At 47.7% G+C, this 26,804-nt stretch overlaps 1 protein-coding gene across 1 annotated transcript; it reads left to right on the top strand.

Annotated features, from left to right (window-relative positions):
* The first annotated feature begins 3,696 nt into the window (after positions 1 to 3,696).
* Positions 3,697 to 26,017, top strand: PMEL (premelanosome protein). Its single transcript, XM_082212471.1, has 12 exons — positions 3,697 to 3,845; positions 13,877 to 14,011; positions 14,154 to 14,300; positions 15,298 to 15,438; positions 16,523 to 16,684; positions 18,041 to 18,463; positions 20,835 to 21,278; positions 21,954 to 22,115; positions 22,815 to 22,908; positions 23,676 to 23,878; positions 24,206 to 24,296; positions 25,670 to 26,017. Exons 1-12 carry the CDS (start codon positions 3,779 to 3,781, stop codon positions 25,827 to 25,829), a joined length of 2,229 nt encoding a protein of 742 aa, XP_082068597.1. The 5' UTR covers positions 3,697 to 3,778; the 3' UTR covers positions 25,830 to 26,017.
* Positions 26,018 to 26,804: the final 787 nt, after the last annotated feature.

Raw genomic sequence — 26,804 nt, 5'->3', positions numbered from 1 at the left:
TAAAATACAACATTAAAATATTGGAACATTAAAATATTTATTATTAAAATATTAAAAGTTTAAGTATTTCAAGCTTCCTCTTATGGCAGCACTGCCCATGGCCACTATGGGGTGTAGGCAGTAAATAACAAATACTTAACTAAAAGCAGAAATTGTAGAAAGATTTTGACAGATTTTTCCCCCCTAAGCACTTGTGGAGACATTTCATTCCGAATCTGCTAGACAGAGGATGTTGACAGGTGGGTGTCGTGCCAAACCCCCCCCCCCCATTAACATAAATCCTGGCTATGTCCATGGCACTGCCTCTGGATTTTGAAACCATTTCGAAAGAGGGGGGCAGGAAGAATCATTTGAAGGCTTTGGAACCTTCACAAAGGGATTTCTGAGTAAACATGCGCTGCAGAGAGCGTTTAATCTTCCACTTGACTATACGGAGGGGGAGCTATTTACACAGTGAAATTCCAGCGTTTTTTGTCACAAACCCCCCCAAAAACATAAGGATAGCCTCCTGGATCAGGGCAGTGGCCATCTAGTCCAATATCTTGTTCTGACAGTGGATACCTAGAAGTCCGTGGGAAAACTGCAAGCAGGACAGGAGAGCCGTGGTCTCCAGCAACTGATATTTATTATTATTATTATTATACTCAGAAGTATTGCAAACTCCCACATACAGGAGGCAGCGTACAGCCATCATGCCAAATAGCAATTTATAGTCATATTCTCCATGAAATGTTCTAATCCCCTTTTGAAGCCATCCAGGCTAGTGCCTGTTACAGCCTTCCGTTGGGATTGAATTCCATATTTTAACTGCACTCTAAAACTATAAGCAGAGCTTTTCCCCCAGCCGGAACTCGCCAGAACTCATTTACGGCACCACTCAGGTAGGTGCCATTGCCATTACAGTGGTACCTCAGTTTCCAAACTTAATCCGTTCCGGAAGTCCGTTTCTTAAACCAAATCCGTTCTTAAACTGAGGCGTTCTTTCCCTAATGAGGCCTTCCACCGTTTGGCTTCCATTCGTAGACTGAGGTAAAGTTTACAAACCAGAACACTAATTCCAGTTTTGCGGGGTTTGTAAACCAAATACAGTCATACCTCGGGTTGAATGTGCTTCAGGTTGAGCGCTTTCGGGTTGTGCTCCGCGGCAACCTGGAAGTAACGGAGTGTGTTACTTCTGGGTTTCGCCGCTTGCGCATGCACAGACACTCAAAATTACATCATGCGCATGCACGGAAGCAGCAAAACGCGAGACGCGCCACCGCGTCTTACATTCCATTCAGGATGCAAACGGGGCTTTGGAACAGATCCCATTCGCATCCCGAGGTACCACTGTAGTTCATAAACAGGACTGTTCATAAACCGAGGTAGCACTGTACACTGACAACAAGGGAGGTGTTCATGGTGAGTTCCGGCACCTCTTTTTCTAGAAAAACAGCACTGACTATAAGAGTCTTGTGAAAGTGTCTTGCAAAAACGATAATAGAGCTGTTTGGCACCTTAAAGAATGACACTGCATTCTTACGCCTATTTATCTGGAAGTCATTGCCAGCCAGCAAACATGTTGCATTAGGCTGTAATGGCATACGCTTTCATAAAGCCAAGCCTGCAACCCCCTTCATCAGGAGAAGATGTGTTATATTCTTTGTGTCTGTGTCGAAAGACTGTTGTGGCACCTTTAAAATTAATACCTTCATTGAAGTATTGATTTTATATTATTTATTAATTCCTCTGATTGCTCCTCGAATGCATGAACTGTAGACCACACTTGATGGGGTATATACACGAGTTTTCCCAGTAGTGTTGTATGGAAGTGAGAGCTGGACCATCAAGAAGGCTGATCGCCGAAGAATTGATGCTTTTGAATTATGGTGCTGGGGGAGACTCTTGAGAGTCCCAATACTCTGGCCACCTCATGAGAAGAGAAGACTCCCTGGAAAAGACCCTGATGTTGGGAAAGATGGAGGGCACAAGGAGAAGGGGACGACAGAGGACGAGATGGTTGGACAGTGTTCTCGAAGCTACAAACGAGCCTGACCAAATCGCGGGAGGCAGTGGAAGGCAGGAGTGCCTGGCGTGCTCTGGTCCGTGGGGTCACGAAGAGTCGGACACGACTAAACGACTAAACAACAACATACACGAGTGTAAAAGGGGGGAAAGCATGGACAACGAACCGCAAGCAGTACACAATATGCATGTACAGAATAAGCACAGTGACCTTTTGCAATGCAGTAATTGGCAATAACAAAAATTCTAGCATTGCTCAGTAAATTAGCACAGGAAATCATTGCCGCTATTCAGATCCATATGAACAGAAGCATACTTCTCAGTGAGTTGCAGTTCAGAAGTTTCACATGAAACTTGGGAGAGAGAAATTAAACATGCTATTTATTTATTTTAATGGTGCGGGATCAAATTAAAGAAGTTAGAATGGTACACAGCTGTGTCATGAGGACCCCTGCCAGCAGGAACATTCTCAAATCTAAGGGAGATTCTTATCAATTAAAAAAATATCAGGAGGAGCAGATTGCATTCCACAAACTAAAGGGAAATATGCAGCCCCTGTGAAATGGGTGAGTTCATTTGCTTATTGTTATTTTATCACTTATACAGCACAAAAAATGTGCTGTGCAGATTAGCATTTAGGACAGTCCAGTCCCACAGGCTCACAATCTAATAGAAACTATACAAAAGGAAAAGAGAATAGTGAGGGATGAGAAAAGCAAGCAAATTCAGATACCAAGTCTTTCCCATGACAGAATTGCATAGTAAATTGGTACCCTGCCCTTCCACCAAGGAATTCCAAGTACTGTCAATTGGGGGCAGTTGTCAATGTGCAACTGGTTCGAACTCCCTTGCAAGCTCCCTTCCTATCCTCAGCAGGAAACAGAGCCAACCTTCTGTCCATTTCACCTCGCTATCCTGTTACTATGGCTTGTTATCACTTGTATGCTTTTCTTTCTCTGGGCCAGCGGTCAGCAAACTTTTTCAGCAGGGGGCCGGTCCACTGTCCCTCAGGCCTTGTGGGGGGCCGGACTATATTTTGCGGGGGGGAAATGAACAAATTCCTATGCCCCACAAATAACCCAGAGATGCATTTTAAATAAAAGCACACATTCTACTCATATAAAAACACCAAACAGGCCCCACAAATAACCCAGAGATGTTGTTTTAAATAAAAGGAGACATTCTTCTCATGTAAAAACACGCTGATTCCCGGACTGTCCATGGGCCGGGTTGAGAGGGTGATTGGGCCGGATCCGGCCCCTGGGCCTTAGTTTGCCTACCCATGCTCTGGGTCTTCTGAGCCCACCCCAAACATTGTGCTTATTCTTGACCCAGAGGCGAATGGGTTCACCAGGCAGCTGAAGGCGCCCTGTAATCTCACCCCCGGTACCCTTTAATGAAGTTGCATAACTGGCAATTTCACTCTCTCTTGTCTTCTCTCTCTCATTACACTTCCATCCCTCGCCCCCTCCTGAAGGAGCCCTAGTGTTTCAGCCTTGCCCACCCCCTCCCCTGAACTTCCAGGAAAGGAATCTCATAAGGGGGGCCCATTGTGTTCACCCTGCAAACTTGTGACTTAGGTCACACACATCCCATGGCTCCCCGCTATTAGAAAGGGGAGGGGGGCAGGCGAGGAGAGAAAGTGATGCCCTTCGCGCCCAGAGGAGGGGAGGGTGTATGCAAATGAGCTCCCTTTCTTATATGCCCCCAGCTCTCTACTGCACTCCTTCGCCTCTAGAAGCTCAGGAGGCTACAAAGAACTCGAAGAGCTAAGATGCCACGGACCTGGTACCTGTGGGTTGCGATTGGGGCCCTTCTGGCCGTAGCTACGGCTCAACACAGTAAGTACAGTCCAGTTTTTCCTCATACGGCGAATGATAACCATTTATTTTACTGGCTTCTGCCTGTTTCGCCAGTTAGACTGACCTCCATCACATGGAGGGGGTCTTGAGTGCTGGAATTGATTTTGCAGAATCCGTCTGGTTAAATATTGGACCCCGGAAACTGAAGAGTCCTAACTCTAGCCCAGGTATGTGTCCCGTGAGCACATCTGCGTGAAGGACAGTGCCTGTTCCCACAGTGTTATTACAAGGCTACAGAGACTACATTTCTTATTTTCATCCTGTAGAAGCACAAGAAGCAGAGCAGCCACTTTGCTCTAAGCTGTTAATTGATGGATTCGTCTTTGTAGCCCAACCTGCCTGCCGAGTGATTAACGTTTATAATATCATAACACACGTAAGCAGCATAGGAGAGAATATGCAAAGGAAACTATACAGCATAAGGATCAAAGGAGCGTGAAACTCGGTTGCAGCACGTGAATTATACACCTCTCGATACCTTGTTCGTTTTGCTTTGTGTTCTGTTTGCTGTCACGTCGCAACTGCTTTTCCCTGCTCCTCAAATCATTATTCTTTTGCATCTGCGTTGATTTTTTATGCAAGCACGTATTTTGATTCCCACTGCACTGCAATAAGACTGGGAGAAAAATTAGGCAAAAGATCCCCAGCAAAGGGCATTTGTGAGGCTTAAGTAAGCTTGGTTAAGTAAGCTTCCCCTGTTCAGGGAAGTTTTTAATCTGTGATATTTTACTGTATTTTTGGTTTCTATGGAAGCCGCCCAGAGTGGCTGGGGAAATCCAGCCAGATGGGCGGGGTACAAATAATAAATTATTATTATTATTATTATTGGTTTTAAATCGGCTCCGAACACAAAATAAAAGCCTACATGCCAAATTCCTTCTTACAGCATTCAAATGTGACTCAAACAGCGCAAGGGGGACTCAGATATGCTTTCTAATGCCATAAATGCCATAAATGCCAATGCATTTATGTGTGTCTCCATTATTTTACTTCTGTGCAAGGTTCTCTGAAGGAACGCAAGCCTAAAAGTCTTTTGCACGTTTTAAAATTGGATTGGGAAGTCTCTGAGAGAAGCTTGTTCAAAAGCCAGTTTCCACTGAGTCAGAGCTGTGGGTCCTTTTACAGAAACAATTTCAGTGCCCACAAATGTTTATCAAAAAGTCAGGTGTTTAGCTGAGCGACTGAACCTCTCGCCCTTTGAAATAGACCATTTATTTATTCTGGGCACCCCACATTTAAAGTGTATTCAACACCCCTTTAAAAGCACATGGCATCCCTGCAAAGAACCCTGAGAACAGTCATGTGCTAAGGGTGCTGGGAATTGTAACTCTGTGCGGGTGGAACTACAGTTCCCAGGATCCCTTGGGATGGGGAAGTCATGTGTATTGGATGTGCTATAAATGTGTGCTATGGGTCTGCCCTAGGAACAACTACCGTAATTTTACCTCCAAGATCAAGACAACTTTCTGGAGCTGCAAGCCAAACTAGATGCAACAACTTTCATGCAGGTAGCAGCTGCATGAATATATATATACATGTTGTTGTTGTCGTTTAGTCGTGTCCGACTCTTCGTGACCCCATGGACCAGAGCACGCCAGGCACTCCTGTCTTCCACTGCCTCCTGCAGTTTGGTCAAACTCATGCTGTTAGCTTCGAGAACACTGTCCAACCATCTCGTCCTCTGTCCTCCCCTTCTCCTTGTGCCCTCAATCTTTCCTAACATCAGGGTCTTTTCCAGGGAGTCTTCTCTTCTCATGAGGTGGCCAAAGTCTTGGAGCCTCAGCTTCAGGATCTGTCCTTCCAGTGAGCACTCAGGGCTGATTTCCTTCAGAATGGATGGGTTTGATCTTCTTGCAATCCATGGGACTCTCAAGAGTCTCCTTCAGCACCAGAATTCAAAAGCATCAATTCTTCGGCGATCAGCCTTCTTTATGGTCCAGCTCTCACTTCCATACATCACTAATATAGATAGATAGATAGATAGATAGATAGATAGATAGATAGATTGATTTACAGAGCATGTGTGATCCAAATCTGGGCTCTAGCAAGCACCTCTAACCTGGAATACAGAATTAATTCTCAGGGTAACCATGGCAGAAAAGAATGCAGACCTGAAAAAGAAAAGCCTTTTGAATTTGTGTGGCTCTAGTTTTGAATGTTGGCTTGTTTCTGGCATAATCGGGTGGCACGTGAGGATTAGCCCTACTCTGGGGGGCTGTTTTGGCCCCCACCAATCCCAATGTGTGTAGAGGAAACATAGTGATACCACTCTGCCTTATGAAATGGCATTAAATGTATTCATTGACTTAATGGGTTACGGCAGAGGCAGGAATATGCACACACACACGCACACACAGCCGTAAAGCCAAACCTCGTGGTGATCTGGATTTGTGCCGGGGCGATCCAGACCCACCCCGCGCCCCTCTAATCCTCTTGTGGTGCTGCTGGCTGTCTGGGATGTGGAATGTGTATTTGTGCTTTATACGCAGAGAAGACTTAACGATGGAGACTCTCTGCGCTGGAAGTCAGATCGCATTAGGAGCTGGTCTAATTGCATTAAGGAGGGAGAAGTCTTTGTAGGCGAAATACGGCCGGCTTGAAACTCCCAGTCACTGGGCATGGCCGTACATTTTTCGGCCAGATTAAAGATCTCAAAGGTTCTTCTCTCTCTCTCTCTCTCTCGTACACACACACATCCATTTTTGCAACACAGCACGTTGCGCCGGTACAAAATCGCAATCTCCGGTCAGTTTAGTGCGACCGTGTGCGATAAAATAAGTGCCATCCGCATCAGAACGGTTAAGCGCAGGCTGTGCGCATGATGCGCAGTTGAGCCACAGGATCCCGATTGTGCACCAGTGCAGCCGCTTATGTCATGCTAATCCTAGGCTGTTGCACCTGTCCTTGCTGGTTTTTCTGCTTATAGAAAACTAGAGGAAATGGAGAGTGTGAACAGACACAATCCTGTGGATTAAGGCTCCCTCTCTCCTAACACCATTTTGGTCTGTCCCAGGTTTATCTCCAGTATCGCTTTCTAAAGTGAGAGCTGATGTTGTAGGGGATAGATAGTTTGCTCCAGGATGCTTTGTTGGAAGTCTCAGAAGAAAAGTAGTTGGGAATGCCCAAATTGGCCTTAATTGTTACACCCCAGCCTCCAGCTATGAAGGAGAGATGTCTTTTTATTGTTTACACACTGGCAGAGTGGGAAATAATATAGCATTGTAAAAGGTCAGGGGCTGCCATAACCACTGACAACTGGACGAAGGAATAGATGGACCATAATAATAATAATAAATTTTATTTATACCCCGCCCTCCTCAGCCAAGACTGGGCTCAGGGCGGCGAACACCAGATATAAAACAATTAATTAAGATACAACTTCAGAACAAGATTAAAATACAACATTAAAATGCAGCCTCATTTCAATAGAAACTCAAATCAAAAACTTTTGGGGGATGAAAACGTCAAATCTTCACCAAGGCCAACTATCTAGACTGGTCCTACGTGGGCCAGAAAAAAGCCAGGGAAGTCCCCAAATAGGAGTTCCATCACAGAAGGAGAAAGGGAAAAGGAAAGAGGGGGAGGGGACCAAGTTGATTCCAAGCCAAAGGCCAGGCAGAACAACTCTGTCTTACAAGCCCTGCGGAAAGAAATCAGATCCCGCAGGGCCCTGGTCTCATGAGACAGAGCGTTCCACCAGGCCGGAGCCAGTGTTAAAAAGGCCCTGGTTGAGGCTTATCTAGCTTCCTTAGGGCCCGGGACCTCTAGGGTGTTGCTATTTATGGACCTTAAGGTTCATACCGGGAGAGGCGGTCCCGTAGGTACGAGGGTCCTTAGACCATAAGGCTAAGCCCAGAATCGGGGCGGCCTGGCATTCACTGGATGTGGCTCCGACGAGGAGGAGAGAGAGTTCATCCCATGCAAAAGCTCCTGGGTTCATGTCCCAAAATCTTCAGGTAGGACCGGGGAAGACTCCTGCATGAAGCTCGGGGAATAAGCTGCCAACCAGTGTAGTTAGCATGGAGCCTAGATGGCCCGGGAGGCTGATCTACTCATTGGACAGCTTGAAATATTTCTAGGCTGTATTTGAATGGGGGGTTTTTTGGCAGCAAGTTTTTCTCCCCAATTCCTTCTCCACTTGGAGACTGGAAACAAAAGTTTCAACAAGGGAAGAGCAGGCTGTGTAACTTAAAACCCAAGACTATCCGGAATGACAGTGACTCCAACAAGGATGCCAGAGCTATTGGCGTCACTTCCCAAAGGTAATGCTGCCAGGGTGGAAGAGGGAGAAGTGAGGCAAATATTAAAGGAGGTAAACACGAGGAAGGCTATGGGGCCAGATGGGGTGGCTAGCAGAGAGAATAACTGGGTGCACTCTTCCCACCTTAGATCAAATCTATGCTGTCAGGTGCCATAAGAAAGCGGCAAAGATAGCACAGGATAGTGCGCACCCCAGAAATGATCTCTTTCAGCTTCTGCCTTCTGGAAGAAGTTATAGGGTTATAAAGGCCAGGAGAAACAGTTTCTACGCAAATGCAATTCTGGTTCTAAACGCAGCATAAGGGGTCTCTATAGTATAGTGTATTTTAAAATGGGGTTTCAGAGTTTTTAGGGGTTTTTGAATGTTTTATGTAGTTTTTCAATTTCATTGTTCTGCATGGGACAATGACAATAAAGATATCGTATCGTATAATCCAACCACTATTTTCTAACTTAAGATCTTGGGAACCATCATTTGTTAACGGCGCCGGGAATTGTAGCTCTCCGAGGGGTAAACTACGGTTCCCAAGATCCTCGGGGAAGTCATGTGCATGAGATGCCAGACGCACCCTCCTCTCTGATTGCATCTGCATCCAGTTGTGTTTCAAGGAGTGAATTCTCCTTCCAGCTCGCCGCCCTTTGCAGAACTCTCTCCCCCTCCATCTCTTTTCATGGCAAGGAGCCCAAGACTTTACTCCTCTGCTGCGGGTGCAGGCGGCATGTGATGGCTCAGCCCTCACAGTGCCGTGGGGCTCCCATCACATGGGGCCTGGCAGGCTGTGCCCAAGCTCTTTCATGTGACTCTCAGCTGAGGGCAGGGCGCTGTAGCTGAACGATGGGTCGACAAGGCACAGGCTACAAGAGTCTGGATCGGCAACCTCCCGCCGGAAGCTCACACATAAAACAAAGCTGGCAAAGAGTGGTTTGCTTGCATAATGTGGGGAGGTTGTCGTTTGCTCCCGGGGCCTGGCAGAAAGTACAGTGGTACCTCAGGTTACGTACGCTTCAGGTTACATACACTTCAGGTCACAGACTCCGCTAACCCAGAAATAGTGCTTCAGGTTAAGAACTTTGCTTCAGGATGAGAACAGAAATCGTGCTCCAGCAGCGGGAGGCCCCATTAGCTAAAGTGGTGCTTCAGGTTAAGAACAGTTTCAGGTTAAGAACGGACCTCTGGAACGAATTAAGTACTTAACCTGAGGTACACTGTAAAGATGAATATCCATTTAGATTTGGGAAGGGGTAGCAAGCTGTGTTGTCCAGATGCATTAGCAGCTGAGAGATTTGAAAATATCACAGAGCGGCTGGACTGAGAAATGCCACGCTTACCTTTTTTAAATATTGAACTGAATTTTAAGAAATCAACTTCAATACAAATTTCCCTGAACAGTTTAGACTTCCCACCCTTTACCCCCATGATGTTTTGGTTCCCACCCTTTTCATTGTGTAACATATTTAGATCTTGTACTTATTTCCTCTGTTGCAATTGCTGTATTTTCCCTTCCGCTGCTTAGAGTTCGAATCCTGATCAGTCACGACTTCATTGGATGTAATACTTCCTCAGATAGTCCAAAACGGGTCTCCCCTCTTCCATAAAAAGTTCATCGTTTTGATCTCGCTGTCGATTTTACCGTTTCCGTGTAGTCCTTTAGCTTTAAGATCCATTCTTCATTGGTTGGAACTTCTCCTTCCTTCCATTTCTGTGCAAATAGGATTCTGGCGGTTGTTGTTGCGCACATAAATAATCATCTTCTTTCAGACATTCCTTCCTATTATCCCTAAAAGGAAAGCTTCAGGGTTTTTTGGGGTGGGGAGGAGCCAATTTTATCATTTTCTTCATTTCGTTATATATCATTTCGCAACCCCCACTTAGCTTTTGCACATGTCCATCCCAAATGGGGAAAAAGACCCTTCAGTATGTTTACATTTCCAACACTTGCCTGACATAATCTTTATACACCTTAGCCAATTTATTTGGCCTTAAGGATCACCTGTATATCATTTAGCCAGCACCTTTTTCTGTGAAGCTGTAGTATTATTTTGTCGCCAATATTCCATCTAATTCCAGCGTTCAGAGGTGAGTGCCAGTTCTCATGGCACCAAAATGGCAGCATCTATCCACAAGAGAGAAGTACCCACAGGCTTGAGGGGGGGGAAATTGATAAAAATTGCCTCTAGAGGGGAGGGAATCAAGTTCAGTTATGGAATGGAACACCCCAGAGCAGGCTTGGTTGGGTGGTCGGCTGGACAAACAATGAGCAGGCTCCATACTCCAGATCTCCATACTGCACCAATGGACAGTTAGCAGGAAAAGGCGTAATTGCTGTACTGTGAATGCCGTACAGCGAATCCCAGATGCGCACATAAATTAAGTGACCTGAAAGAGTAAGGGGTATCCAGTATGATCACCCAATTTTTAAAATTCCGTGGAATTGCTATGTGCTGTGTAGATTATGGAAGTAGCGTGGAAGCTCACCGTTTAAGGCTTAGATTTTAAGTCACCGAAAGACGACCGAGAAGTACTGAGAGGTTAGGGAGCATCCGTGTATCTGATGAGGATCCCCTGGGGGGCAGGGGAAGAGCGGCCGACATTTGCAAAGAGGGTGTCTGAGGACTTTTCCAGATTTTTGCTCTATGGTGGAAAGAACATGCAGCCATTAGTGGTTGTGAAGAATGCAAACTTCTCTTCCTGTCCACCACCCCACCCCCAGCCAAGCTTCCATAGTAGAGAGAACTGCTCAGTCTTTAACATTTTACCTTGAGGGAAATGCAATTGCCTTTTGCACCTGCTAGCACTTCCATTGCAACTTGCAGGGGTTTTGTGAGTGTGCTTGAAATGCTGATGGAATATGCGCAGCTTGCGGACTTAACATATACTAGAATGACATGCTATAATAAGAGAATACTAGAAAAGCAGAGATATCACCTTGCCAACAAAGATCCATATAGTTAAAGCTATGGTTTCCCCAGTAGTGATGTATGGAAGTGAGAACTGGACCATAAAGAAGGCTGATCACCAAAGAATTGATGCTTTTGAATTATGGTGCTAGAGGAGACTCTTGAGAGTTCCATGGACTGCAAGAAGACCAAACCTATCTATTCTTAAAGAAATCAGCCCTGAGTGCTCACTGAGTGCTCACTGGAAGGACAGATCCTGAAGCTGAAGCTCCAATACTCTGGCCACCTCATGAGAAGAGAAGACTCCCTGGAAAGACCCTGATGTTGGGAAAGACTGAGGGCACAAGGAAAAGGGGATGACAGAGGACGAGATGGTTGGACAGTGTTCTCGAAGCTACAAACATGAGTCTGACCAAACTGCGGGAGGCAGTAGAAGACAGGAGTGCCTGGCGTGCTCTGGTCCATGGGGTCATGAAGAGTCGGACACGACTAAACAACAACAACAACAAAGAATAAGAGAAGAAGAAGAACATACATTTAGAGAAGACTGGAAAATGTTTATTGAACATATGGAGGGGAAACTGTGTATACTTGAAAACGTTGGTGGCATTAAGACAAATTCAACAGTGTAAATAAGTTTTGATGGATGTAGTAATGGAATACTGAATGGTTTAATTTATGTAAACTATGCAGGGATTTATGATATGCAAAATGAACCATGGAAAGGGAAGAAGGGGAGTCTTTGATATTTTAAGGATGTTTAAATATTGGCATCCAATGCCCTTTAAAATGTTTGGGGGGGAGGTTAATTGGATTGTTTTTGTTTTGATTAAGTATTTTGTGATTGAGATTTTATCCTGTTAACCGCCATGAGACCTGTGGGTATAGGGTGGTATACAATTTTAATAAATAATAATAATGCTGCTGCTCTTCAGCATCTGCCATAAGATGCTGGGAGAGGAGGAGGACAGCTGCCAGCAGCCCTTTAGAGGACTTTCTACCTTTCTGTTATACTGGGATCCTTGGAAAAGAGAAGACCCCCAAGCCGGAGGATTTTCAGACTGGCGAGCACAGACGGGCGAGCTTTAATGCTGTGGGTCTCAGCGATTAATCCAGTCAGACCCACTCATCCCTCAGTGCAGTCAAAGACCTGGGATTGACTGGGCCGCAATTCTTCACGTGCTCTAAAATCCTGGCTTGGCCCGAGGTGGATCTCACCAATAGAGTCCAAGGCTCGGAAAAAACCCAATATGGAGGCCTGCTGGCCGAAATATTGGGAAATAATAGAAAACATTGGAGGTAATTGGAGGTTGCAGAGCTTTGAAAAACTAAAAGATAAGGTGCAAAATTGGTTACACTATGCCCAAATTAATGAGGTCTTTAAGCTAGACAAAAAAACAGGATTCCAGGTGGAAAAATCGAAACTTGAGACAGAGTTGTTAGAACCAAAGACCAAGTTATTATCGAGAATGTATAACTTGCTGCTTAAATGGAACACTCAGGATGAGACAGTTAAATCAGCTATGATAAAATGGGCTCAGGACATTGGTTATAATATCATGTCTGAAGACTGGGAGAGGTTATGGACCACCGGTATGAAGTTTACTGCATGCAATGCTCTGAAAGAAAATATTATGAAAATGGTATACAGGTGGTACATGACCCCGGTCAAGCTGGCTAAGATATACCATTTGTCCGATAATAAATGTTGGAAATGTAAGGAAGCTGAGGGGACATTCTTTCACCTTTGGTGGACTTGTCCAAGATTGAAGGCCTTCTGGGAAATGATCTATAACGAGTTAAAAAAGGTGTTTAAGTACACCTTCCCCAAGAAACCAGAGGCCTTCCTTCTGGGCATTGTCGGCCAGAAGGTGTTAAAGAAGGATAGAACTTTTTTCATGTATGCTACTACAGCAGCAAGAATCCTTATTGCTAAGCATTGGAAGACTCAAGATTTGCCCACACTGGAGGACTGGCAGACGCAATTGATGAACTACATGGAACTAGCCGAGATGACTGCAAGGATCCGAGATTTGGGAGAAGAAGTAATGGAGGAGGATTGGAAAAAATTTAAGGACTATCTGCAAAAGTATTATAAGTTATATGAATCTTAAGATGCCGCATGACTTGGAATGTTAGCCCCAGCAACGAAAGTGGAGTATATATGAAATTGGATAATATTTATGAAAAAATCAAAGTTTAAATGGGTAAAAATGATAATGTGTTATATTTTTAGAGTAAGTGGAAAATAAGAGATTTAAACTTAAACTGCAATTGAAAGTACAAAGAAACACATGAAACAAGGTTATAATTTGCTGATAACTTTATTGTCAAGAATGCATTATGTGGGAGATGTGGGGAAGTCCGATAGAAATTTGAAATAAGTTGTTGAAATGGTTGTGATTTTTTGTCTTTTCTTTCTTTCTATTTTCTATGTTCTTTCTCTTTTCTGTTTTATCTGCAATTTGGGAAAAAACGCAATAAAAATTATTATAAAAAAAATATAAAATAAAATCCTGGCTTGGAACAATGAATTGGGGGCGTTGTTAGGTAATGTTGTACTCTGGACTTTAATAATCTTCAGCTGGTAATCGGGGCTGGCTCTGCCATTAAGCACAAAGCTGCCTGAAGCAGTGGGTACTGGGGTTTTCCCCCCATGTTATTGCATAATTGCCATCCGGAGGGGGGGCACTCTTGTACCATAGCATGATAAAAGCAGGACAAACATTAAATTCAGAACATTGGCAGTATGAACTATTACAGGCATTCAGCAGGAAAATACAAGACATGCGCTAACTGGAAATGAAGTTGTATATCTTCCCCCAAATCCTTTGCTCTTCTCTTTCTTTTAGGGGCCGGGGTCAGGAACAGGAGCAACAGGTGGGGACAAAACTGGAGCCAGAAGCACTCTTCCTACAAGACTTGGAACTCTAGACTTTACCCACAGTGGAGGCCTGGAGACGCCAGGCAGAGGAACTGCTGGAGAGGTGAGGACTAACTCTGAACCGAGGACATAGGCCTTCCAGTTGCCCATGAGAAAGAAACCCTACAGATTGAGACTTCTTCTGGGCCTCAACCCCAAGAGTTCTGAGGGACACTGACCCCTTTCTTTTCCCTTCCCCCATCCAGGAGGCGATGTGACCTTTGACATCAGCAACGATGCCCCAACTATAACAGGTGCCAAAGCCACGTTCAGCATTGCCCTGCGCTTCCCTGGCAACCAGACGGTTCTACCAGACGGAAGCATCGTGTGGACCCAGAACTGCACCATAAACGGTGAGCTGAAGTCCCTGCAGAGGCACCGATGCCTCTCTTCCTCCCTCTCACCTTTCCTTTCAGGAGTTCTGGCTTGGCCCCACAACCGTGGGCGCCCGGGACTGTGGGTGCCATTATATATATATAATAATAATAATAATAATAATAATAATAATAATAATAATAATAATAATAAATTTTATTTATATCCCGCCCTCCCCAGCCGAAGCCGGGCTCAGGGCGGCTAACAACAATAAAACAGTACAAAAGTACAACATAAACAACATTCTAAAATCATTCATTATAAAAATTAATTAATTCAAGCCACTAGCAACCATTGGGCCAGAGCTCTGCGAAGATTGCAGAGCCACTCTGGGCGGCTCCCAACAGAATATTAAAAACACGATAAAACATCAAACATGAAAAACTTTCATAACAGGGCTGCCTTCAGATGTCTTCTACAAGTCAGATAGTTGTTTATTTCCTTGGCATCTGATGGGAGGGCATTCCACAGGGCGGGCGCCACTACCGAGAAGGCCCTCTGCCTGGTTCCCTGTAACTTCACTTCTCACGGTGAGGGAACCACCAGAAGGCCCTCAGAGCTGAACCTCAGTGTCCGGGCTGAACGATGGGGGTGGAGACACTCCTTCAGGTATACTGGGCCGAGGCCGTTTAGGGCTTTCAAGGTCAGCACCAACACTTTGAATTGTGCTTGGAAACGTACTGGGAGCCAATGTAGGTCTTTCAGGACTAGTGTTATACGGTCTTGTAACCCGTCTAGTAAACAATGCAGGTGAGCTCCCCTACAAATAAACCAACTCAGACTCTTCACTGAGAGCAAACTGCATCTCAAAAACAAATCTGGATATGTATCTTTTGAGTGCCTGGTGCGATTTATTTTGCTGGGTCGAGGCAGTGTGTACCAAAATTTGTGGGTGCCCAGCCCCTTTATGGGGAATTTTGTGGGTGCTCCTGCACCCAGGGCCCCAAGGTCTTCTTTCCTATCCTTGCCTTGCAGGTACCCGTGTGACGCAAGGAGAACCTGTTTTCCCCAATCAGGAGACTGACAACTCGGACTGCTTCTTCCCTGACGGGCAGCCCTTCTCCCAGAGCGACCGCCGCAAGCGTGGGAAGTTCGTCTACGTCTGGCAGGCGTGGGGTAAGCGTCTGCTTCCTGGCTGATAAGGGATGGCTTCCTCACACACGGAAGTCCCAGGGCCATCTCTTAGTGCAGGGATAGCGAACATGGTGCCCTGCAGACGTTGCTGGAACTGCAACTTCCATCACCTCTCACCATTGTCCACGCTGTCCATTGGGCCCCATCTGTGCTATGGCCCCTCTTTCAGTGCAAGTTGGAGAGTCTTTCGATAGGTGACTGTCTGGGTCGTCAGAACTTAAAATACTGCAGGGTTCAGCATCACTGCATTTCAAACAGCACCGGGACAAATTTCCTCATTGCAGCCGCCTCCCTTGTGGGGTCGTCGCATCCTGCACCCCTTTGCCCATTATAATCGTGTTCCCTTTCCTATAGGAAGGCTAACAGACAGAAGGCTGGAGAGCCTTTTTCCGTTCTTCCCTTGGGAAATTTGCGTATATGGACAGATTCCCCCACTTTTCTGATTGTATACTGCTTAGACTTCACTGTACAACTCAATGATTAAGCCCCTGGGTGAGAAGAAATGCTAATTGCACCGGAACAGTGTTGACTCAAAGGGGCGCGGGTGGCGCTGTGGGTTAAACCACGAAGCCTAGGGCTTGCCGATTAGAGGTTCGGCGGTTCGAATCCCCGCAACGGGATGAGCTCCCGTTGTTCGGTCCCAGCTCCTGCCCACCTAGCAGTTCGAAAGCACATCAAAGTGCAAGTAGATAAATAGGTACCGCTCTGGCTGGAAGGTAAATTGCGTTTCCGTGCACTGCTCTGGTTCACCAGAAGTAGCTTAGTCATCCTGGCCACAAGACCCGGAAGCTGTACGCCAGCTCCCTCGGCCAATAAAGTGAGATGAGCGCCGCAACCCCAGAGTTGGTTACGACTGGACCTAAAGGTCAGGGGTCCCTTTACCTTTACTTAGTGCTGACTCGAGAGTCGATGCTGCTTCTACAAACTACAAGAGTGACCGTAAAGGAAAAGACAACTTCTGCAATTTATTTGTTTTCTTGTTTATGCTCCTTATTGTGGAGCGGTTGCCTTTGGTGACATTTTTGTGTGTGACTTTGCTAGTATATCACTACCCTGTTGGTTGCAGGGCGGTATTGGCAGGTGGTAGATGGCCCCTCGTCCCTGCTGACTGTTGAGACAGCCGATGTACCCCTGGGCTCCTACACCATGGAAGTGGAAGTCTATCACTACCGGGGACGTGAGAAATTCATCCCTATCGGTAGCACCTCTTCAGAGTTCAGCATCACCGGTAGGTCTGGGTGAGCGGGCTCTTTTGCTGTGGCTGGGGAAGCAGTGTTTGAATCATGGAGGCAGCAGGAAAGTAAGCGGCCCTTAATGCAGTTCACAAGCTCAACCCCTGGACTCCAACAAATCTTTCCTCCCCCAGGAGAGATAACAGTAAAAAAAAAAAAAAGGGAGATCTGTGTGTTTTTTTCAGGTAGAGTGTTGCCCCAGAGGTATCGAAGGGAAATGGTTTTAAAATGGATTAATGATGATTATAGACAGTTCAGAGGATTTGCTGTACTCAAATATTTTGTGGATAGGTTATAACAAGGGACAAGAATCATAGCAGAAATTGGAACTTGTACAGTTTATGTGTGGGGAGAACAGATTACAGTGGTACCTCAGGTTACATACGCTTCAGGTTACAGACTCCGCTAACCCAGAAATAGTACCTTGCGTTAAGAATGAGAACAGGATGCTTCAGGATGAGAACAGAAATCGTGCTCCAGCGGCGTGGCAGCAGCAGGAGGCCCCATTAGCTAAAGTGGTGCTTCACGTTGAGAACAGTTTCAGGTTAAGAACGGACCTCCGGAACAAATTAAGTACTTAACCCAATGTACCACTGTAGTGAATTTTGAAATGAAAGGTGGGTAAGATACTTGGAGCAGCAAGAGAGGGAGGAAAAAGAAGAAATATTGGGGGGTGGGGCAGAAAGTTGCAGAAAATCAATAAAAAAATAATTGGCAAATCTTACCTCCCTACAAGGGATGCGGGTGGCGCTGTGGGTTAAACCACAGAGCCTAGGACTTGCCGATCAGAATGTCGGCGGTTTGAATCCCTGTGACGGGGTGAGCTCCCGTTGCTCGATCCATGCTCCTGCCAACCTAGCAGTTCAAAAGCACGTCAAAGTGCAAGTAGATAAATAGGTACCGCTCTGGCGGGAAGGTAAACGGCATTTCCATGCGCTGCTCTGGTTCGCCAGAAGCAGCTTAGTCATGCTGGCCACATGACCCGGAATCTGTACGCCGGCTCCCTCAGCCAATAAAGCGAGATGAGCACCAGAACCCCAGAGTCGGCCATGACTGGACCTAATGGTCAGGGGTCCCTTTACCTTTACCTCCCTACAAACCCATCTAAAACAGTAGCTAATGGGTGCATCTCAAAAACTAGGAGGGCTGAGTTGCTCTCGTGATGGAAACACTGGCTGTAGGGCAGGTTGATAGCTAGGAGCCACTGAGGACCAGCAGGAGAGGCTGGTTAAGCAAGCACGGAGCAGACCAAGTGTGATAGGTGGGGGGGTCAGACGTTGTTAGTTCTCCACCTGCTGCCCTCTCTTGCCTTACTTCCATGCCCGTAGCTGACTCTCTGCTCTGCTTCCCAGACCAGATCCCGTTCAACGTGGACATTGCACAAGTGCTAGATGTCGACGAGACCGATGGGCGCTTTGTGCGCAACCGGGCCATCGCATTTGGCGTGCGCCTCCACGACCCCAGCCAATACCTGCGCGACGCCGACATCTCCTATTCCTGGGATTTCGGCGACCAGAGCGGGACTCTGATATCCCGGGCTGCCATGGTGACCCACACCTACCTTGCCGCCGGCACCTTCAGCCCTCGCGTCATCCTCCAGGCCGCCATCCCCTTGGCCGATTGCGGAAGCAGCACCACGGAGGAGCCGTCCGTCGCCCCCACGGCAGACCCGAGTGGTACCACGGTGCCGAGTGGCACGACGGCCCAAGGCACCGCGGTCTTGCCCACTGTCAGCAGCATAACCGGGTCAGGATCCGCAGGTGTCCCAACCTCAGGTAAGTACTGGTGCTTCTCCTTTACTAACTACAGTGGTACCTCGGGTTACATACACTTCAGGTTACATTTGCTTCGGGTTACAGACTCCGCTAACCCAGAATAGTACCTCAGGTTAAGTACTTTGCTTCAGGATGAGAACAGAAATCGTGCTCTTTCAGCGCGGCAGCAGCGGGAGGCCCCATTAGCTAAAGTGGTGCTTCAGGTTAAGAACAGTTTCAGGTTAAGAACGGACCTCCGGAACGAATTAAGTACTTAGCCCGAGGTACCATTGTATAACAATAATAATTTATTATTTATACCCTGCCCCTCTGGCCGGGCCTCCCCAGCCATCCTGGGTGGATCCCAACAGAATATTAAAAACACGATACAACATCAAACATTAAAAACTTCCTTAAACAGGGCAGTCTTCAGACTAAAAGTCAGATAGTTGTTTATTTCCTCAACACCTGGTGGGAGGGCATTCCACAGGGCAGGTGCCACCACCTAGAAGACCCTCTGCCTGGTTCCCTTCAACCTCCCTTCTCACAGTGAGGGAACCGCCAGAAGGCCCTCAGAGCTGGACCCCAGTGTCCGGGCTGAACGATGGGGGTGGAGACACTCCTTCAGGTATACTGGGCCGAGGCCATTTAGGGCTTTAAAGGTCAGCACCAACACTTTGAATTGTGCTCGGATACGTACTGGGAGCCAATGTAGGTCTTTCAGGACCGGTGTTATATGGTCTTGTAACCCGTCTAGTAAGCAACGCAGGTGAGCTCCACTTGCGTACAAATAAGCCAACTCAGACTCTGTGCTGAGAGCAAACTGTGCATCTCAAAAACAAATCTGGATATGTATCTTTTGAGTGCCTGGTGCGATTTATTTTGCTTTCAAAGATTTGCAGTTTTTTTGTGGGTGGGAAGGACTAGTTCTCTACAAGAACTAGAGGGGCACGGCAGTGTATTCAGAGGCTGTGTAACACAGAGGCTTTCACCCTGTGTTCTGAGGAATGTAGGGGCCTCTGAAGGTTACCAGAGGGTCAGTAATGATGGAGAGCTGTCCCTGAAAGAGACATTATTAATCTTCACAGGGTATGTTCTGGGGCTCATTCTCAGTTCATGTTGGGTGACAGTGACACTCAGTAGGCTTAGTAGTCAATGCCTAGATTTGCCCTGAAGGAGGGGAGGTTTACCTCTGGCCCTCCAAATCTTGTTGGACTACGGATCCCATCACCCATGACAATTGGCCATGATTGCTAAAGCTTTGGATTCCAACAACCTCTGAAGGACACAGATTCCCCAGTCCTGGCCGGCAAATCCTCACCAGGACATTGCATATTCCTGTCTTAAGAGTCAAGGCAGGTCTTCCACCTACATCACTGTCGTGCTGAGTCCACAACTTTCACACTTAGGATTACTTGCCTTTCACTTTGACTAATTCTAGGGTGGTAATATCTAAATCAGGCTTCCTCAACCTCGGCCCTCCAGATGTTTTTTTGGCCTACAACTCCCATGATCCCTAGCTAGCAGGACCAGTGGTCAGGGATGATGGGAATTGTAGTCTCAAAACACCTGGCGGGCCGAGGTTGAGGAAGCCTGATCTAAATGGTTCACAATATATGAAGAGTATGCCTTTCCACAGCAGGAGTCGGGGTGCTTCGAGATAGACCCAGTGTATTCATTCCACGTCTTGAACCCCAGAAACTGCTTCCGCTCTTGCCCCAGGCGTGCAAAAGCTCCCAGACAAAACCATCCCTAGACCTCAATCTGACAGATGGGTGTTACTCACATCCCAGATGCTCAGAGCAGCTGGCCTGTCCATCAATGGCCAGCGTATACCAAGGCTAAAGGGGTGTTCTTTGCACAAGAGAGCAGCAAGGTTTACATTTCCTTGATCTGGCATATTTTCTGAGCTATCCCATGGCCTCAGATAGCCGCATAAAAGTGTTGTTAAACCTGTTGCCAACCCATGTGGTCTTTGTTTGAACCGGCTACTGAAAGCAGTTTGTTTACACCAGGGGTAGGCAACCTAAAGCCTGTGGGCCGGATTGTGGCCCAATCATCTTCTCAATCCAGCCAGGAATCAGTGTGTTTTTACATGAGTAGAATGTGTCCTTTTATTTCAAATGCATCTCTGGGTTATTTGTGGGGCCTGCCTGGTGTTTTTACATGAGTAGAATGTGTGCTTTTATTTAAAATGCATCTCCGGGTTATTTGTGGGGCATAGGAATTTGTTCACCCCCCCCCCAATATATAGTCTGGCCCACCACATGGTCTGAGGGACGGTAGACCAGCCCACAGCTGAAAAAGGTTGCTGATCCCTGGTCTACACTCTTGCAAAACTGCATGCTTAGAACATTTTCTGTATTACGTCTCATTCTCTCCTCATGTGCAGCCCCAGCCTCCGGGACGACTCAGCAGCAACCCGAGACTAGTGCTGTGGCCACTGCAGCTACTGCAGCTACTGTAGGCACTGCCACAGTAGTCAGTGCTGTGCCCGAAGGGGCAGATTTAGCTGTAGCGTCCGTGGAGCCTGTGAACGATGCCTCCGTCGCCCCAGCTGAAGACGTTACAGGCACTGCGGACCCTGCAACTGTTGCAGCGGCAGCGGCAGCATCCCTCCCAGCCACCACGGCTTCTGCATCTGTGTCCACCGTGGTGGCTGCATCTCTGCCAGGCACTGTGGCGCCCGATTCTCCCTCTGCAGTGGCGCCTGAAGGTGACCCAGGCACTCTGGCACCCGCGGTTTTGTCTCCAGCAGCATCTACAGCTGAGCTTCCTGGGGCGTCAACAACACTCCCTAGCGTGGCCGACACCCCGCTCTCTCCATCAGCGGCAGGTAGGTCTAGCCGACAGGAGATTCCTTGCCTTGCTTGAGATTCAGCACGGGGCCCCGAAACACCCAGCCATGCTTATACACCATGGCTGTCTTTACCCTTTTCCTCAAACGGAGAATAGCTTGCTGTGTTGACCTTGCTGAAGGCAGGGGCTCAGGGATGGGAGATGGGCAGCGAAGGCAGCAATTTGAGGTCATTCGCGTGAAGGTGCGTGATGGTGAAGTCCAGCCTTTCTGTTCAAGATGTGGATACACTGGAGCACCTGCAAAACTTCCCCCATCCGATTCAGCTCCTTGCAGAGTTGCGATTTCGGACCGAGCATTCGAGAGGGTGGTACTCCTCTCCCCATGGACGCCTCACCTGCCATTCTGATCAGCTCTCGTGTTCCTGTTGCTCATCCTGCGCCCAGCTTCCCTTGCAGATTGTCCTCCTTGAACCCGCTCGTCCGTCCTACCCAGCACAACCTGCAAACGTCCTTGCAGCCTTCTCAGATCCTCTCAATAGAGAGGAAGAGCCACTTTGTGTCTTTTAAGACCACAAACCCAGATTGCTCAGCCACTGCATGCAGCTATTATCTTCCTCCGATACCTGCTTTTGAGATGCATGCAGCACGAGGCTTTTGGGGTGGGGGAGGGAAAGGAGGCATTATTATTCCTTTGGCCTTGTTCCCTCAACAGATGCCGCTGAAGACGCAGCAACCATTGACCTGACTGTGTCCGTCGTCCCAGACGCTGGAACGGTGGCGACTGAAGTGGTCCAGGTCTTGGTGAAACGCCAGGCGCCTGCTGGCTGCCTCCTCTACCGCTATGGGACCTTCGAAACTAACCTGGACATTGTCCGTGAGTCCTGGGGACGGTGTGTGTGTGTGAGAGAGAGATGTGCGCAAGGATGACCACTAAACTCTGCTCACATTGGGCAATATTAAGGGAAGGAGGTGGTGCTCAGTGGAGTCTAAAACAGGAATCAGAAACCTCTACCCTTCCAGATATTGTTGAACTACAGCTCTCATAATCTGCGGCCATTGACCCTGCGGATGGGAGCTGTGATTCCAAAAATACTTGGGATTACTCACCCCTAATTTAAATGAAGAGGCTTCTAGTTTCCAAATTAAGACCAATTTGCAAGTACCAAGACCTTCAGCCTCACAGCCGCCAAAGGAGTGTGACAGAGCATTGAGCTCACCAGAAGAGGATGGAGGCTGATCCAAGTGGCAATCTTTGTGGCTAGATGCAAGAACGAAGATGTGACGCTGGGTGTAAATAATTTCCATTCTGGTTCTAAAAACTAATAATCTCAAAATGTACCCAACTCTGCTGGTAGGCAGATCCATCTCCCCTGTGCAGCTGAGTTTGGTGCCTCTCCTGTTGGGCGTCCCAAGTTTTCAACTCACCTTCAAAAGATCTCCCAAACTTCCCTTGCTTCCAGTGTTGATTCTCTGCAAGCAGAGTTGGGGGTGGACCCCCGTCAGAACTAGGGAATGAAAGGAGGGCGAGAGGGAGAACAAGAAAGAGCCCCATCCTTGTTCTCCTTTGTTGCAGAGGGCATTGAAGGTGTTGAAATTGTGGAGGTGGTGCCACTGGTGTCAGCCGTTGCTGAGAACACGGTAGACCTCACCGTGACGTGCCAAGGAAGGTAGGTTGCATAAGTAGGAGTAGCCTCTTTTGGTCTGGCTCCAAGGTCTTCCATTTTCCCGCTGAAAAATGATGGGCTGAAGCACTGGGCAAGTAGAGTTGGGCTGTTTCAAGATAGGTGTTGGGGGGGCAGTTATTCTGCAAAATGTCATTGATGCAATAATAGTGCATGAACGGTGAATTTATACCAGACTGCCCCACAGACCATTTCACTTTATTAGTTGTTTGGTGATGCTTCCCCAGTGATGTTGTAAAGTGCTGCCTGGAGGGAGGGTCCCATGCTATGGCACAGGAAAAGTGTAAGGAAAATGCCAGAGCATTTGTGGTATGAAGTGTTACAGCATCTCTGCAGGACGTTAAGGGGCACGGACCACTTGGAAGCAAAGCAGCATGTCTAACCCCCAGGTTTTTGTAGTGTTGAAAGCAGGAGCATGTCAAACTACCCCAACACCGTCACATGCGTGCATCACTGTGAACGCGCAATTGAAATGGCATTGGGAGGGAGCCCTGGACTAGTGGAGAATGAAAGGAAGTTAGGAACAGGGCCAAAGGAGCTCTGAGCAGCGTGCGCGTGTGCTGTTCGTGTGTGTGACACGTTGGAACACACTTGACAGTCCCTTGGGAAGCTGGGAGAGGGAGGGGAGCCACAATGAAGCTGCATCGATACTAGAAAGGGAGAGCCGTGACCTGGAGAATGCTGTGGTCATGGGAGGGAGAGAGAGGACTGGCTCCCAACACCTGAACAGAATAGCCTTGTCCTGCTTGCAGCCTCCCTGAGCAAGTCTGCACAACCATCTCGGACCCCGATTGCTTGACAGCCCAGGAGACTGTGTGCATCCCGGCCCAGCCCAGCCCCGACTGCCAGCTGGTTCTGCGCCAGGCCTTCAACCAGTCTGGCATCTACTGCGTCAACATCTCCCTGGCTGATGCCAACAGCCTGGCTGTGGCCAGCACCCAAGTCAGCATCCAGGGTAAGGACCAAACCTCAGGGAGGCAAAGAGCTCTTTCTGCTCCTGACGCTTAGAAGGACTTCTTGGGGGTTTGCAGGGGAAGACAACTCTCCCATCAGTTTCTCCCTGTAGTATCAGCGATGGTGTGCCTATCCTTGCTCTCAGCACCCTGGAAGGCCAAGGATGGGCCAGGGGGAGGAGGGTGGCCTCCCTGTGTTTCGTGCTCTTTGATGGCATGCATTATCAGAGCAGCTGCAGAGATGCCTTCTGAGACTAGCCTGAGGGTTGATCCATGTTCCCCATTCTCTCGCTGAATGGGCAGACATTAATTTCTCTTATCTTCTCCAGCCGCAAGAACTTCAGGCTCAGCCCAAATTGCACTAGTTGTTGGAGTGGTGCTGGTCGCTGCTGCCTTAGGGGCTGTTGCCTATACCTACAGGTGAGCCTTTGTTGAGCCGCATGGGAGCCTGTAGTCAGTTGAGGAACAAGAAAGTGTGTCGGTCCAGAAGCTAGTGGAATGTGGTAGGGCTGGTTAAAGCCTCTCCGCAGAGAACGGAGGCATTTTGCCAAGGCCTGCCCTAATAAGCACATCTCTCTAGCTGGGAGGCCTGTAAATCTGGCGGCCCCCTAACAGCAATCAAATCCTTCCTGCAGGGGGGCTAGCCAAGGTGGTGCCCTTCAGATGTTCTTGCACTCCACCCAGCATCCTCAGCTAGTCAGGGGCAATGGGAGTTGTAGTCCAACTACATATGGAAGCCACTATATTGGCTGTGTCTGCCTTATGGCATTTGGGTGGGACCTAACGCAGGGAGGTGGCTGGTCTCTCGAACATTTACAGCTGACTTATATTGAACTAGCCCACGAGTCCACCTAGGCCAGAATTTCCCAAACTTGGGTCTCCAGCTGTTTTTGGGCTACAACTCCCATCATCCCTAACTAGCAGGGATGATGGGAATTGTAGTCCAATCTAGGCCAACAGTGATGGCCAGTAGCCCTTCAAGATTGCAGGCAGAAGATTTCCCCAGCCTTGCTTCCTGTGCTTTTGACTCAGGGGTGGGAGATCTGTGACGTTCCGGATTGTTGCTGGACTATGACTCCAGTCACCTTTGACCACTGGCCGTGCTTGATGGAGGCTGATAGGAGCTGGAGCCCAACATGGCCATTCCTGCTCCTCTAACTGGAAGTGCCAGAGCCTCCATGCAACACATGAGCTTTTCCAGGCAAGATGCCTCTTTAACACGACTTCTTCCACCTCATATTTGGGGAAACTACAGTGCAAAGGCGAGGCAAGTTGACCAAACCCAGCCAAAGTAGCCCTGTTGGTTGTAGAACTTGTAAACCATTCTGCTCTAGCAAATAGCAAAGCATGCCAGGGGAATGGGAAAGCTCCCCAAAGTGAACGTTCATTGCATTCAAAGCTTGTGGGCAGATAGTCAGTCTAATCTCCAAGGCTTCAACTAAGTCAGTTTTCTTCTTTCCTCTGCACACAAACCATTTCTACCACAGTTCACCTGTCATTGCTCCCCGCAGTACTTTGTCTTCCATCTCCTCCATCCTTGGCAATCTATCCCAACCTCAAACTAACCACTTTGAATGGCCAACTCAGTAGCATGGAGCTCTCCATTGCCCAAAGTCTTCTGAGCAGAGACAAGGATGGCATGTAGATCAAGCCTACGTGGCCAAAATCCACCTGCTTTGCTGAACGAAGAAGCCTTAAAAGCCTTATTATTTTTGTTCGAAACACTGAACAAACCAAGCTAGAAAACTGTGGCTCACTAAATATTTTACTGTCACCGTTTTCTTCCACTACAGGCATATGAAATACACACCCCTCCGTGCTGCGACATCAGCCAGCACCTCTCCCAGCAGCTGGTTACCTGACCGTACCACTGTACGCCTCTTCCTACGCCAGGCTTTTGGGCAGGGGGCCAGTGGGGAAAGCAGCCCACTGCTGAGTGGCAACGTGATCTAAAGATGGAGACGAAGGCCAAGGAAGCCAACTGAAGCCTTGCTAACTACTGAACCAGATGCCTCGTGGAGCCAGCCCTGCGAAAGGAGATAGTGTCCTCCTCTGCAGCTCTTCCACCCTAAACTGACCCCGCCCAGCATTCTTGTTCTTTTTTTAAAATTACCCGCTAAGTAAACACTCAGACTCCTTGATGGTGCCATCTCAGTGCCTGCCTGGGTGGGAGGGAAGACACAAGACCCTGCAGAGGTGCTAAATCGCTTGCTTTCCTAGACCTTCTCCACATCCTGATCTGCCCCTCCAGCACCTGCCCCAAGCAGCAGCTGCCCCTAATGTCTACCAATATGCCGGCTGTGAAGCCACTCTTGAATGAGGTATAGGGCTGGGTGGCATATCATCCAAAACTGATTTCAAGTCCATATTGTGATATTAGTTACATAATTTTTAACCTGGCAATATATACTGTGAGTCATGGTATGTGTGTGTGCTGTGCAAAAAACACAATGTGGGGGAAAACCCATGAAGTCATACCCTTATTTCAGACATTGTGATATACCAGTATATTGCAATGTTGAAAACCAGATATCGCGCTCTCTCTCTCGCTCTCTCACCTTTCCCTGTATCTACACAGCAAACTAATGTATCAAAGAAGATTTAAAATAGCTTTCTTCATTGTGTGCCAGTTTTGTATACGCTTGCAAGCCTTTTAAGTAAGGAGAGGCTGCAAAAACAACACCTCATTTACTGCCTGAAGTGATATGGTCCCTCTGCATAGATGGGCTCCTAGTTAACCACATTCCTTTGCATGATGCTGTACATGTCATGTACCTGGTGAGCATACCATAGCTGTCACTGGTGGCCACAGGGTACACTAGAGCAGTGGGAAGGAAGCAGCAGCAGCAGCAGCCTGTCAGGGCAGTTAGAGAAGCTGGAGAGTAGGAAGGCCTGGCTTTCGAGGAACAGGTTTTATAAAGTACAGCT

Source organism: Podarcis vaucheri (genome assembly GCF_965113315.1).
Source record: "Podarcis vaucheri genome assembly, chromosome: 2".
NCBI classification, from domain to species: Eukaryota; Metazoa; Chordata; class Lepidosauria; order Squamata; family Lacertidae; genus Podarcis; species Podarcis vaucheri.
The sequence above is the reverse complement of the archived record's forward strand: the minus strand, read 5'-3'. Positions and strand labels throughout refer to the sequence as shown.

Excerpts from the sequence above, each read along its gene's own strand:
- PMEL (XM_082212471.1), top strand. The coding sequence starts at position 3,779 with ATGCCACGGACCTGGTACCTGTGGGTTGCGATTGGGGCCCTTCTGGCC. Across the intron at positions 3,846-13,876 it reads CGTAGCTACGGCTCAACACA|GGGCCGGGGTCAGGAACAGG; the intron begins GTAAGTACAGTC and ends TCTTTCTTTTAG. Across the intron at positions 14,012-14,153 it reads GCAGAGGAACTGCTGGAGAG|GAGGCGATGTGACCTTTGAC; the intron begins GTGAGGACTAAC and ends TCCCCCATCCAG.